Genomic DNA, 14,783 nt, shown 5'->3' with positions numbered 1-14,783 from the left:
TTTTTATTGTCTTTTTCTTGCTGACAAAGAAAACCCAGAATTGTTTGTTTCTTTTTAGCGGCTTCCACAAGAGATGAAATGTGGTCTGAGGGACGCTATGACTACGAACGACTTCCGAGAGATCGAGTGCCTCCCCGGAGCCATTCCAGTGTAAGTCACTGCAGCGTTGGGGAAAGCTCAAAGCTTGCTGTTGTTGTGCCTTCTCCAGCATCTTCCAGTGTCAGTTTACCAGCCTAGCTGGAAATATAGATCAAACTCAGCTTTTAAAAGCCAGAAAATGTACAATAATTTATTTAAGTAAAAAGCAAAATTTGTATTTTACACTTAAGTTTTTAGGAGAAAGAATTTGAATTGAATTTAGTTGGTGGAGGAAATTTTTTGTTAACATTATACTATGTGATAACAAAGAACTGTTGAATATCTGCTTCTACTTGTGGCTGCTGTCACTTTGTCACCTTAATGTTTACCAATTGAGCCTGGCATGGTGTCACTTGGGAGGTAATTTCAGCATTTGGGAGGCAGAGGCAGGTGGGTCTCTGAATTCAAGGCAAGTCTGGTCTGCATAGCAAGTTCTAGTCCAGTCTACAACAACAAAAATTATATTAAAATTAAAAAGTTATGAATTAATATGACAGTGTACCCAGAGATGTCATTTTACAGGAGTCTTTCTGGGGCAGAAGCATGTGGATATCCTAGTGAGCACTTCTGATTGCCTGTGCGTGGTCAGGCAGCCTATAGGTGAGACAGATAATTCTGAGAGTTGGGGCTTCTGAGCTAGACTCTTAATGTTCTTGGTAACTTTATGTCCTGTATGTAGTCCTGTATGTAGTCCTATCTGTAGCAGAAGCTCAGGATTTATTCAGTGACTGGAGATGTACATGGAGAATTAAGGGGAGGTTTGGAGGTCAAGAATCCCTTAATCTTCTGCACAGACTCATCTTGAACATTGGGTAGAATGTTATGTGGATGTTTTGTCTACCACAAAAGGCGTAAATGTTTGTTTACCTGTCGAGAGGTTTTATTTATAGTGTTAAGGATTTGTGTGTGTGGTGGGAATCCTGGGGGTTGAATTCAGGGCTTTCCTCACGCTGGGCAAGTACCTGACCACTAATCCACTGCCACGCCTTCTTTGTTTCCTTTCTTACTTTGAGACAAAGTCTTACTAAATTACCTAGTTTTATCTTAAACTATTCTGAGACCTACGCAGGCCTTGCCCTTGTGATCCTCCTGCCTCAGCCTTTCAGGGAGCTTATAGGACTGTGCAGCCAGGCCTAGCTAGCAGTATATTACTTGTATATAATGTACTTGTACAGTGAAGCTGTACCTCACTTAGATGAGAAGTGTCATCTTTAAGGTTGGCATTCATTGTCCTGAATTATAGAGATTCATAGAAAAATGATTTAAGGTAGAAAGGAAAAATAAACCTAGGAAGCCCATTCATTACATTAGGAAGGTCATTGCTTCCCAGGTTGTTTTAGAGACTATTTCTAATTATTTTTTTTAACTTGATAAAGTTATTTTATGATTTGCATAGAAGGATTAAAAAGATAAAGCATGTTAAGTGTCAGATAGCTGTGGGATACCTTCCAAAAATGTTTTTTTTTAAAAGATTTATTTATTCTATGTATATAAGTGTATGTGTATAAGACCAGAGCTGTCCCCAGACACTCCAGAAGAGGGCGCCGGATCCCATCACAGATGCTTATGAGCCACCATGTGGTTGCTGGAAATTGAACTCAGGACCTCAGGGAGAGCAGCTGGTGCTCTTAACCGCTGAGCCATCTCTCTAGACCCCCCAAAATGTTTTTAAATTCTGTTTCCCACCAAGAATACATCTCTTGAATAGGAACTTTATTTTACCAGCTGGGTATTAATCTGAAAGATGTGTGTGTGTGTGTGTGTGTAAAACTGAGTAGCTTAATTTATGGATATGTAAAGCAGGTTGTATTGACTTAAGATTACTAGATGCATGACTGGCCCAGGCTGATATTGAAAAGTCTGATTTAGGATCATTAAGGTAATGTATGGTAAAACGATCTCATCAGGAAGAGAAAAACTGAGAGGGGAAGTGGTTTAAAAGAAATGAGAGTGGGGAACACAGGATAATGGCTTGTGGTCTAAGGCCATCCTTTTGATGGAAGGATAGGCAATTGGTGTTTTGGAGCACAGATTTTTCTAGAATGGATGCATAGTTGATGTTAAGTGTGTTGAGTGGTCACAGAGTGTTAGTCTGAGAATCAGAATTGAAGGGTTGAGGATGTTACGTAGTTAGTGCTTGCCTAACATTCCTGGTCCCCTGAACTGATCCGCAAACACCTCAAAAAAAAAAAGGAAAGGGGAGGAAAAGGGCAGGTGGTGGGTGCCACCATCTTCATTGAAAACATGTTCCCAGTGACATGAAGACTTCCCATCAGGTACTATGCATTTTGTGTTTTATCCCAGCATATAATAAGACCTAGTGCTTTAATGGGATAATGTAACTGTGTGACTGTAGGCTTTTCACCCAGGCCCAAGTTCTGGAATAGTGACTCGGAGCCTTGTTATGAATAAATAGCTAGGCCATAAGCTAGGTCTGTTTGCCAACTAGCTTGTAACTCACCACAACTCGTTTCTAGTCTATGTCTGCCATGTGGTTTGTTACCTCTCATAAGTCCAGCTGCTTCTGAGGCTGGTGGGGTGGGCTTGAGTGTGGGTTCTTCCCATGCTTGACTTTTCCCCATAGTTCCCCCTCTCTCTGCTGGAGATCCTACTTCCTATTCTACTTTCTTATAGGTCGTAGGCTTCTTATTGATTGACACAAGATGACCCCCTACAGGAGGTCTAAGCTATAGCAGTAGGTGGCTAATTATCAAGAGCTCTTGGAAGGGGTTTGCTAGAGTTGGTGATGAGTATAACATTCCAAATGTGTAGACAGATGGCCATAACCTGTCCACACAGGTTTGGTTTCTCTGAGAAACCACCATGGTCGAGGCAATTTATACAAAGGTTTGTTTCAGCTTACAGTACCAGAAGTATCTAAGATCGATAATGGCAGAGAAGTTGGCAGACATAGTGGCTGGAGTAGTGAGCTGAGAGCTAAATCTTTAATTGCAGGGACAGAGCAGAGAGAAGAAATGGCAGTCTTTTGAACTCTCAAAACTTACCTCTAGTGACATACCTCTTCCAATAAGGTTACACCTTTTAAGCCCCCCCCCCCACACACACACAGAGCACCACCAACTGGAGACTAAGCATTCAAATGCCTGCAACTGAGGACATCGTATTCAAACTACCTCACCTGATTTGAATATACCAGTGATTTCTGTTAATGATAAAGTCACAGGTGGTTCTTCCTGCTGTGTTAACTTCTGTTCAGGAAAAACAAGCTGCTGCTGCCTTCTCCATCAGCCTTCCAAGAGTTAAAACTGCTTCATTATCCACCTCGTGAAAGTAACTTTATAGTCATGCCTTACTTTAATGGACACATTGAAATTTGCAGACAAGTGTTTAATAGTAGAAATTGCAAGTGCAACTATTGTTTCTAACATTGGATTTAGTTAAAAACTTGCCCTGTATATACAGTTCTAAGGGGCTGGAGAGATGGCTCCGTGATAAGAGCACTCACTGCTCTTCCAGAGGACTCATCCAGGTGACTGGAGGACTCATGTCAGTCAGCTCACAACCACCTGTAACTCCAGCTCCAGGATACCGGATGACCTCTGACCTCTGGCACCAGCACTTAAGTGTCATCCATTTACCAGGCACACACATATACACAGGAGTAAATAAAGTTCTAAATCCTTGCTTGTGAAGTGGAGATCTTCTAACACTAAAACCATATTGCGTGTTTGTTTATAAGCAGCTTTGGTTAGAGCATCAAGTTGGTGGCAGCCTGAATGTCTAACAGGAGAATGTTTGAACTGTTTAAACAATACACTGGTAGAGTAAGAGGCCTACTGCCCGGATCCAGCAATGTGTTTGAACTTTGCAAACACAGCACCGAAGGCCAGAAGCTGGATTCAGCAGTGTGTCTCCTAGAGTTCCTTTATATACACATTTCAAACAAGTCAAAGTAGCCAGGACAGTTGTTATTAAGGGAAGAAACACTGGGAGGGAACCCAAGGAAAGACTTGTTCTTCAAGGCTCCTTCAGTGACTTGATCTGGGTGATAATTTCCTTGTCCGCACGGGGAAAGTTCATCCAGCAGTCCTTTTGTAACTTGTGCTCTGCTTTGTTATTAGGCACTGTCTTAGTTAGGGTTCACTGCTGTGAACAGACACCATGACCAAGGCAACTCATAAAAGGCAAACATTTAAATGGGGCTGGCTTACAGTTTCTACCTCGTCTATGCCTGTAATCCAAAGGTTTGTTTTTTATTGCTGTCCCACATTTTCTGTGTTCCTTTTATGTTTTTAATGTGTTATTCATCTCTCCTGCTTATTTGATCTAGAGGCTCTATTTTATCTTCTGATAGTCTATGTCCTGATGATTAAGATTGTAAGACTTTGAGTTTTTTAGTTGATTTTTTTTCAGTTCCATTTTCATTTTAGCTTGAGTCCTCTTCAGTATTTTTATTCTTTATTATTCCATTTTTCTGTCCTGGATTGTCTTTATCATTTCTGACAACCTTATCTTGGGCAATACTCAGGTTTTTATTCTTCTTAAGCTCTTTCGCCTCCATCTCACTGAGCTGCTTGTGTCTTCTTGAAACTCCTTGAGTTCTTCGACGTGTCTTATGTCTGTTCTAATTTCAGTGTCCTGGAGTCCATAGGTAAGTCTTTCTACAGAACTGGTCAGTTCTGGAGGGAAGATGCTGTCTTGATCGGTCATATTGTTAATCTTCTCTGACAAGATCTAGACATGTAGGCTTCCTTTGTCTCCATGCTATATATAGATTTTTAAGTCTGTTATTGAAGGAGCAGGGCTGTGGAGAAGAGGATGCTGTGGTGGCATGGGTCTAGAGATTGAATGTCGCTTGGCTGGAATGTAGACAGGTAGGGTGAAGGGACTGGAGTGGTATACAGGATGTCTCCTGTTCCAGCTGAGAGGGTGGAGGTTGATAGGTCTGGGTGGGAAGGTTGGATATGACGTGGGAATGTGTAGTTGTGGGTGTGACTAGGAGGATGATGCTGGTCTCCCAATCTCTGCAGTGAAGGCAGGGAATGCCAGTCTATGTCATAGGACCCAACTAAATTTGGTAAATTATACTAGAAGTGTGGATGAAGAGGTCAGGGTACTCTCCAGGCTAGATCCTAGAGGAGGACATGGGAAGTCTGGGACTGAATGGGTGAGATAGTATAGGTTTTCCCATAGACAAAGGGTCCTATGGGAGGTGTACATAGCATGTTTGAATTTCTTTTTTTTTTTTTAAGATTTATTTATTTATTATATATGAATACATTGTAGCTGTCTTCAGACACACCAGAAGAGGGCATCAGATCTCATTACAGATGTTTGTGAGCCACCATGTGGTTGCTGGGATTTGAACTCAGGACCTCTGGAAGTGCAGTCAGTGCTCTTAACCACTGAGCCATCTCTCCAGCCCGCATGTTTGAATTTCTTGACTGACAGAATTTTGAGGCCTTAATATCCTTTTGTGACTCTTGTCAGAAAATAAAAATTGTAAAGTTTTGGCCAAGTTCTATAATGATATATATCTGGAGGGTAGGGCCAACCTAGAATATTTTGATCTGTTGTCTGATGTCCCTCTGAACCACTGTGTTGACCCCAATTGCTGTGTGAGCAATTAGTGTGTGTGTCTGTGTATAAATTATAGCATATTTTATAATATATATCATATGTCTAACCATGCTTGGCTTGTGTTGGCTCTTTATAAAGAAAGAAATCAAGTATTTAAAACTAGACAAGATAGCAACTCCCAAAGTATGTGTCAAGAAAGCAGCAATTATCTACTTTTGGTTAGTTGTGTTTTACTCTTCTATTTTCCTCTCTTCCAGGTTGTTCTGTCTCATTTTAAAACTTTTATGTGTATTAGTGTTTTGTCTGCATTTATGTCTGTGACCACTTGTGAGCATGCCCAGTGCTTAAGAAAGTCAGAAGAGGGTGTTGGAGCTCCTGGGATACGTGTTACATAGAGACTGTTGAGAGCTACTATGTAGGTGCCAGGAATTGGGCCCAGGCTCTTTAGAATAGCAGCCCGAGCTCTTGATCACTGGCTTCCTTTTGGAGGCTATTTTGAAGTAAATCGACTATTCATGTTTCAAATATAAATAAACATTTGTTATGTCTCTAAAGGATAAAGATGTTTAAGGAAGGATCTTACATAACGTTTTAATTTTAAACAAAACATTTTCTATAGGATGGCACAGTGGCTCAGTGGGTAAAAGTACTGCTACCAAACCTGACTACCTGCGATCCACCTCCAGGAAGCACATGGTGGATTTGGAGAACTGCCTTGAATTATCCTCTGACTTCTACATGCAAGTTATGGCAAGCATGTGGCCATAACTTAAAACCATACATTAAAAAAGTTAAAAATGAAAACCACCATGTTTTAGTGCTAAAATAAGTGCACATATATACTTAATGATACATTAAGAAATTGGTGGGTTTTGTTTAGGGGTTAATACAGGGCCTTATGAATACTAATCTCTGCTCTACAACTGTATGCCACCCTAATCTCAAGAAACACTTTGAAATAAAAGTCCTAAATGATTTCACTTGTATCCAGTTAATTATGAGATTTAATATTTGTGTGGAAAGTATAATATAGAATTGTGTATCAAATTATTCAACCATTTAGTTTATGCTTTTACTTTATAAAATGAAAATGTGTTTCTTAGTAGAGTTTTTAAAATTGGAATATATGGAAAATTAAGATAATGGCTTGCTTTTAAAATTGATTTCTTTATTGTGTGCATGCTAAGCACTCAGGAGGCTAAGACAGGAGTTGTTGCTGTTCCAGGCCGTCCTTGGCTATGGCATGAAACCCCTGCCTCAAAAAACAAGACTGTGGTGGAGGCCATCCTGAACTGCATAGTGAGAACATGCCTCAACAAAACAAAAATATGTCGTGAATGTTCCTTAGGAAGCTTAGGCCAGATGATGATACATTCTGTACATCTTACCCTAATAGTTCTATTTCATATTAGCCATTAACATAAGACAGACTTTGTTTTCTGTCTGATTCCTCAGATCCCACAAAATCCCTCTCAGTGACTAAAATATTATTTTATTTTTTATGTGTATGGGTATTTTGCATGTATGTAATAAGTTTGTGCAGCATATGCATGCAGTGTGCCAGGAAGCCATGAGGGCTTCAGTCGCCTGGAACTGGACTGCGGTGAGCTACCAGGTGTTGAACCTGACTGGAGCCTGTGAGAGAGCAGTCAGTGCCTTTCCCACTGGGCTATCTCTGCAACCCCCAACAAGTTACTAAGTATGTCAGATCATCAAGAATGTAGAACTTTGGAAACTCGCTCTAATTTTAGATCAGCTTTTAACTTTGTGTCCAAATGTAAAAAGCTAAAGATAGCTCTCAGAGCTTCTGGAAAAACAGCAGAATGTTTTCTTTTGCTCTTTCTAGTTCAGTATCTACTCATCCGTGTTTGCAGGTTTATGGGCACAAGCCCTGCCTGTGTCTACTCTCAATAGATAAACAAAGTAGACCAAACAGTGTGCTGTCCTCACTGTCGTAAGGAACATCACTGCTGTAACCTTATCGTGTGCAGTAGTTGTTAAAGTGACTGACTTTACTTACTCTATAGTATTTAATGTGTTTTAATTTTGTGTGTACAAGTGTTTTGCTTGCGTGTATATGCACCATGTGGATACAGTACCCGTAGGGGCCAGAAGAGGATGTCATATTTTCCGGGGGTGGTTTTACAGACAGTTGTGAGCCACCATCTGGGTACTGGGAACTAAACCTAGATCCTTTGAGAAAACAGCAAGTGCTCCAGCACCCCTTTCTTATGATTGTCATTGTGTATTGTTGTGTGTTATTGTGAATGTTTGAAGTTGTTTTTCATTGAAATATTTTATTTCCATTAATCTATATGAAGGTGTTACTATTAGTTATAGACACACTTTTCATTGGTGCATTTTTGTTGGTTTGTACATTTACTCTGTTGAATTATGGTTAAGAACTCCTGTGCTTATAAGAAACATTTCCAAAACCAAATAGAGAAATTAGTGATGTCTCTATATTTCTTTTTGTCTGTTTTAGGATGGCTACCATAGAGTAGTTAATGTTGTGCCAAAGAGACCGCCTCTGCTAGACAAGAGACCACCTCTGCTAGACAAGAGACCGCCCCTGCTAGCCAGACCTGATGAAGGAGGCTACAGTAGATATTACAGTCATGTTGATTGCCGAGTATGTGACGAGGGCCGCAGTTTTTCTCATGATCGAAGAAGTGGCCCATCTCACAGAGGAGTATGTAAATTTCCCCCGTGTACTAATTGTTCTTTCTTTCAAGTTTAAAATCCATGTAACTAAAGTTTATGTGCAGGCCTATAAAGTGGAATCACGGTGCTTATGTTCAGGTGAAAATAGATCCCGATGCTCGTGTTCTGTTGTGTTGCTTGGCCTGATTTTATTTGCAGCCCCCTTCCCCACCCTGACTCCCCTTTTGTGTACTAAGGTCTCACTGTATAGGTCCCGCCTGCCTGGCACTTGCTGTCCTGTCTCAGCCTCCTGGGTGCTGGAGTGCTAGGTTTTCAGAGCTTGGCTACCCTTCCTGTTAGCTGCTGTTGGCTGCTCGCTGTAGCTCCAGAGGCTACTAGTAGTCAAGGGTTTTGTGATACTGGATAGTGGTTGAGAATCCTAGACAGCTCTGAATGACATTACTACTTCCAGTGTGATTGGCTCTGTGTGGTGCTGGGCAGCAAGGCCATGGCCTCCCTTGTGCTCGCTCGATAAGCACTCTATGGAGCTGTCTACCTAGTCTATGCGTCATTCACCTTTTCACGTTAAACAGGATTTGCAGACTCACACCTGATAGTCAGTGGTGAGCCAGTGTCAACACTTATCACTTGGTGTTTATAATTGCTGTATTGTAGCATGAAACCCCCTGTGGTGAGGTGGGCTTAAGCTGACTGCCTCACTTTTTGTTAGCATTCTTAAGGCCTGTTTGCTTTTAAGAGCTTTACTATTTGAGAATAGAGGGCAGTAAAGCCATGTTTCAGATAGTAAACACTAAGATGTTAGCTACTTAGATTAATTGTGTTCTTGATAATCTAGACAGTATTTAAGGTTTTCATAATTTATTACTTTTATTGACAGGTTGGAGGCACTTATGTCCTAGCTTGCAAATTACAATATTCTTCTACACTGTTCGTCTTCTCTTTTTCTTTTTCCCCCTTCTCTGTAATATGTAATGTGGTAACCAGTAGCAGATTTAAGCACTGTACTCTTTGACCTCAATTGGCAGTTGAAGAGATGGAGGTAAGTGATTCCTGAGGTTAGTTTGTATGGACCTCCAGTTCTTATGGTCAGTCACAGTTGTGACTGACGATTTAAAGTGGTGATGAGCCTTCTAGTGGTTTCTGGTGACTGTGGCTGACGTATGCTGTGCAGTGTCCTTCCCTACAGCGGTGCCTTCACTGTGCTTATGTATAGAGCATTGCTGCTCCTTTAGGGAGGGTCTAGATGCTGGGAGGAAGCATTTCTGTGCTGAGGACTATCCGTCCTCCAGGTAGTCTCAGGGACAAAGGATTTGGTCGCAACACGAGCATTCTTGCCGTTTCATGAGCACTCTTGTGTCCATCTGAGGAGTTGTTTGTTTTCACTGGCTGGTGTCTTGACATGAGCGTGAGTGTTGTCTGAAAGCTGACACAGAGTGAGGTTCAGCAGCAGCACAGGCGCCCCTCCTGTCTCCAGCGTGTCTGCCCTGGCTCAGTTCAGCAGTCAGAGCATCAGGAAGCCTTCGCTCCAATCCTCAATACCACAAAACAAAGCCATGTTAACACAAAAGCTTGTTTGTTCTTACACTTTAGGTAACTTTTTTTTCTTTACATAAACAACTGGTATACCTATGGCCCTTAACATTTTGTATCACATATCATAATACTGCTTATCAGAGATAATTCTTGCTAGATTGCTTCTAATTATGCCTTTATTGAGTGGTGAAAAAAAGAAAAGAAAGTAAGCAAAATGGAAAAAGCACTAAGTTCTTCCTTGAGCTTGAACCTGAACATTGGTGAGAGAGCTTGGAAAATGAGAAGGCTGAGCAGTGCGTACTCAGCTAGCCAGTAGCTGTGGTGGTGTCTGTTCTCATATCTGTGCCACTGAGTCTGTGAGTCTCGTGAGGGAGTGACGCAGTTTTTAGAATACAGGTAAGTGGTGCCACAGTTTCACAGTCGGGTTTAGTAGCGGAAGTGGATGTGACTTGTGTCTTTATTTACTCACTTTTGGAAGCTCAGGCATCCCTAGGGAAGTGATCTTACTGTCATTGTAATTCTACCTCAGAGGCTGTTCAAAAGAGGCTGACAAAAGCCCAAATTATGATTTTTGGTTTTACAGGATGAATCTAGCTACAGATGGTCAAGAGACGATCATTCCACAAGCCGGCAGCCTGACTACAGGTAAGTAGATAAAAATGAATGCTTTGACTCTTGACTCTGTCATCTGTGCTGTGGGGCTGTACCATCCAATGCATAACGAATAGCTTTATTAGGGTTTGAATTGGAAAGAAGCAAGCATTATGTCCTCTTTGACTGTGATGTAGCTAATGACTGATGTTTCTCATTTGGTGACATTTTATGCTTGATGATAAAATATTTCAAAATAAGTCTGAATTACGAGGTGTTTTGCTTAACTGGAAAGTAAATTTTTTTTTTTATTTCTTCAGAAGTAGCCTTTGAAAATACTCAGCCTTACAAAGTGTCTTCTGTTATAAGGCATTTTCACTGGTGATCTGTGTTTATTTGTGTGTGGTGAGGTATGTATGTGCTGTGGTGTAGGGTAAAGGACAACTTTTGGGGGCTTGGTTATCTCCTTTCACTGTGTAGGTTACTGGGACCTGTGATTTGACCAGGAAATGCTCCCAGTAGGCTTACGTGGTGTGACAGTTTGGCTCTCAGTTGTCAGTGCTACATTGAGTAGAAGTTAGGTCACTGGCCTTCATAGCTACTGGAAGTGAGTCTTCCACATATACTCCCATTGCTCTGATGCTTTACTTCACCTGCTTAAGGCGACTCACCTTTCCTCAACAAGAAATTCTCAGCACCTGGAGAAAAAGGGACGCCCTTTCATTCTCACGCAGCTGTGGCTTCGAGGTAGTGCTTAGAGAGGCCCATCCCCATGAGACATACTTCATAGTTTATGTAGGCATACTTGTTAAGTAAGACAATCTTGTCTGTGTGACCATCCTGGGTTGTCTTTTCATCTCTGCCCCAAAGGAGCACTTTTCCAGAGATAAGCAAGTGTTACAGAAGGTGAAAATTTCAGGTGTCTAGTCAAGTCAGCTACATGCTGTCTGTGTTCATTTTCAGAAAAACAGGAAAGGAGCAAGCAGGTTTAGAGAAACAGATATTAGTCCTTAAGTTTTATCTCTGTTGTCTTGAGACTTCCTTATTCTGTTTTCTTCCTATATAACTAGTACCCACGTAATGTTGTTAATCCCATTTAACTAATGTTAAAGCTTGCTGTTTTCCCTTTTTCCTTATACCTATGCTCCACAGCAAAGTTACAGAGCAAGCCAGCCATGGATTGAAAGCTCTAAAATTGTGGTCCTTTAATTTGCTGTTTTTTAGCTATTTGTTGCAGTCATAGAAATCTCACAGGGAGTGGGACATGGTGGGGTGTTGACGTGGCCAGGCTTCCTAAGGCAGTGGAAGTGTCTGTTAGAAGGACTAATGGATGGCTGCAGAAACAGCTTCATGTGCTGCAAGTAGAGCTTATAATGGTTCTGGCAAGAGCTCAGAAGCTGAACATCCAAACAAGTGTGTAGGAAAGTCCATTGTTAGATTCAGGTGGAATTGTGGCTACTCTCTGTAACTGCACTAGAGGTAAATCATTTATGTTACATTGTAGCAAAACCTTGTGTGTCTCATCTTGATCATGACCTGAGACTGTATCAGCCAATTTTTTTTTTTTTCTTTCCAGACAAGGTTTCTCTGTGTAGCCCTGGCTGTCCTGGAACTCACTCTGTAGACCAGGCTAGCCTTGAACTCTCGAACTCAGAAATCCTCCTGCCTCTGCCTCCCAAGTGCTGGGATTAAAGGCCTGCGCCACCACCGCCTGGCCTTGTATCAGCCAAATTTAATCATGCTGAACCAATACATGTTGGAAGAGATTTGAAGGCGGCCTGGTGTTTGGAGTGTGTTTATTGCTGATCTCTTGATATCCAAGTTTACAGTGAGAATTTTAGCAAAAAAACATAGTCAGGTGTTTAAAAATTTGTAGTTTGCCCAGAAAACAGGTAATGTATATGAAAAAGCTGGGATTGAGCAGAGTGAAGCTGCCGAAGAGATCTGAGCCATGAGAAAGAAAACAGCTGTGGTGTGTGCATGCCACTCAGTGGTGGACCATGTCTTCCTCCTGTCCTCTTCCTCCTCTTCTTCTTCCGCTTCCTCCTCTCCTCCTCCTCCTCTTCTTCCTCTTCCTCCTTCTCTTCAAGATTTGTTTTTATTTGTATGAATGTTTTCCGTATGTATATATGTTGTATGTTCCTGATACCCAAGAAGCCAGAAAAAGGAGTCCGATCCCTTGCAACTGGACTTACAGACTGCCATGTGAGTTCTGGGAGCTGAATCCAGGCCCTCTCAAAGAGCATCAGGTGCTCTTAACCAATGAGCCTCTCTAGCCTCAGGTAGAATACTTTCTTAGACGATGCCCATGGGTTTCATCTTTAGTACTTAAAAAAAATAAAAAAAGACAAATACTTGGATAATAAGGAAAATGCCTTAGGTCATCTTAGAAATCATCTTGCTTTCTTATTTTATTTTCTTCGTGCTACGTAACTAGTGCCCAAGTAAGGTTGTTAATCCCACCGTTGAATTTTCCTGTGCTCAAATGTTACAGCACTCAGGCTGCTATAGGGTGGAAGGTCCAGATACTGGTTAAGCTGGTAGCTGACCTTGGTATGATCCACATAACTGATTCTTCAGACAGGTAAAGACTTTCAGGAAGTCTCCATAGAGACTTCCACTGAGCTTTCAGAGGAAACCATAGGTCAGGCAGTGAATGGCTAGGCCAGAGTGCTGGCATCTGCCCCAGAGGTTAATGTTTGAAGCCACTGAGAGAAGTCTATCTAAGGAATTTGGAGATGCTAGGAATGGGGAACATTTGTTCAAGAAGGCCATAGGCAGCCCACAAGATAGGGCTTGCATTGGTTTGGTTCTTTGCTATTCTGTTTATTCATTTTGGAATGGGTATTTACTTATTACCATTGTATTGCTTAGCTATTTTCTCTGAATTAAAACTTCTTTCTCGGAGAGAAGGGAGGCTTATAAACCTCAGAAAACTACTGATACAAGGCCCAAGAAACTCAGAAGGTGGCAAGGTCTACCAAATCTACTCCCCTTAACATATATACAATGAACAGTAGCAGGCCAAACCAAACTATCCCAGCAGAACTGATTGTGGGTCCTGCAGGGAGCTCCAGTCCCTGCTGCCAAAGTGGGCTTTGGGGGTAACCCAGTTGTTGCCTTATAAGTCACTGGAGTTCTCAGTAAATCCTTATTTTGGTTTTCATTGGTTATCAGTGACTTCTTTGGGAAAAGAAAGGAAAAGTCACATGGCACATTGTATTTTGGAAGTGTTTTGGAATTTTACAGCGGCTTACAAGAGTTTGCTTTGAGTCTCAAAAGAGATTTTGCTCTTAGACATTTGCACAATGATAGAACTGTTTTAACTATGTATAGTGGTAGATTCCTTTAATCCAGGAGGCAGAGGCTGTCCAGTCTCTTAGTTTGAGGCCAGCCTCATCTATATATTGAGTTCTAGGCCAGCCAGGGCTAGATAGTGAAACTTCGTCACAAAACAAAACAAAACAAAACAAAACAAAAAACCAAAAAAAACATACAAAAAATAAGACCACAGGGAAGCTCTTAGAAATGAATGGAATACATTTTATATTCTGGGATGGACGTGAGCCTTTTCGGGGCTAGGATGCTATGGAGTGCCCCTCACAGCTTAATATGTTGAACATATGGTTCCTAGTTGCTGGTGCTGTTTAGGAACATGCTAGAAACTATAAAATGGGGCTTTGCTTGATGAAATGAGTCACTAGGTATATGTCCCCAACTTAATACCTGAAATTGTAAGCCAGAATAGATGTATCTATCACAGTAAGAAAAGCTACCTCTCTCTCATGAATTCTAAGGGGAAAAGAACCCCAGTCTCTGAGAAAATTATTCTGGGGCAGGGGTCGTAAGCGAGGGACTGGTCATTCCATGGGTGGACAAAGGATTGTGTGTCCTGGAAAGCAGCAGACGGGAGGGAGACAATAGACAAACACCAGGGAAGTAGTGAGGATGCAGAAGAGGAGCCAGTACTGGAGAGGGAGCTGACTGATGACACCACAAGGCAGCAGCCACAGATGTGGGTGTACAAACAACAGACAGTTATTTAAACAGACAGCTCCCAATAGGATTATGGGAGGGACCCTAGAAGTAGAAATTATGGGGTTGGGCTCTGAGTCAGATCTTTCACAGGCTCTGGGGTCCTCTCCTTTCCAGGCTGTCTCACCCCCATCCTCATTGATCTTGTTAGCCATAGCAACATGTAATGGTTACAGGGTACTAGGGAGGAGAGGGAGATAGCCCTAGGAGACAGCCGAAGTCATCTTGACCTTCCTTCACAATGGCAAAGACTAAACTGCCACAATTCTATAGATTCCAGA

At 41.6% G+C, this 14,783-nt stretch overlaps 1 protein-coding gene across 6 annotated transcripts in view; it reads left to right on the top strand.

The window, feature by feature from the left end:
• Pphln1 (periphilin 1) overlaps nucleotides 1-14,783 on the top strand; it is a 90,929-nt gene that overhangs the window by 9,980 nt on the left and 66,166 nt on the right. For 3 of the 6 annotated variants that reach the window (XM_028752166.1, XM_028752165.1, XM_028752164.1), the window contains exons 2-4: nucleotides 59-150; nucleotides 8,165-8,371; nucleotides 10,460-10,521. In XM_028752166.1, the coding sequence (XP_028607999.1) occupies nucleotides 79-150; nucleotides 8,165-8,371; nucleotides 10,460-10,521 (341 nt within the window). In that variant the 5' untranslated portion in view covers nucleotides 59-78. The remainder of the gene's footprint in view (nucleotides 1-58; nucleotides 151-8,164; nucleotides 8,372-10,459; nucleotides 10,522-14,783) is intronic. The other 3 variants (XM_028752169.1, XM_028752168.1, XM_028752167.1) reach the window with 1 other exon arrangement.

The sequence above is a fragment of the Grammomys surdaster genome, unplaced genomic scaffold (assembly GCF_004785775.1).
Source record: "Grammomys surdaster isolate TR1022 unplaced genomic scaffold, NIH_TR_1.0 125878, whole genome shotgun sequence".
Lineage (NCBI taxonomy): Eukaryota > Metazoa > Chordata > Mammalia > Rodentia > Muridae > Grammomys > Grammomys surdaster.
The sequence above is the reverse complement of the archived record's forward strand: the minus strand, read 5'-3'. Positions and strand labels throughout refer to the sequence as shown.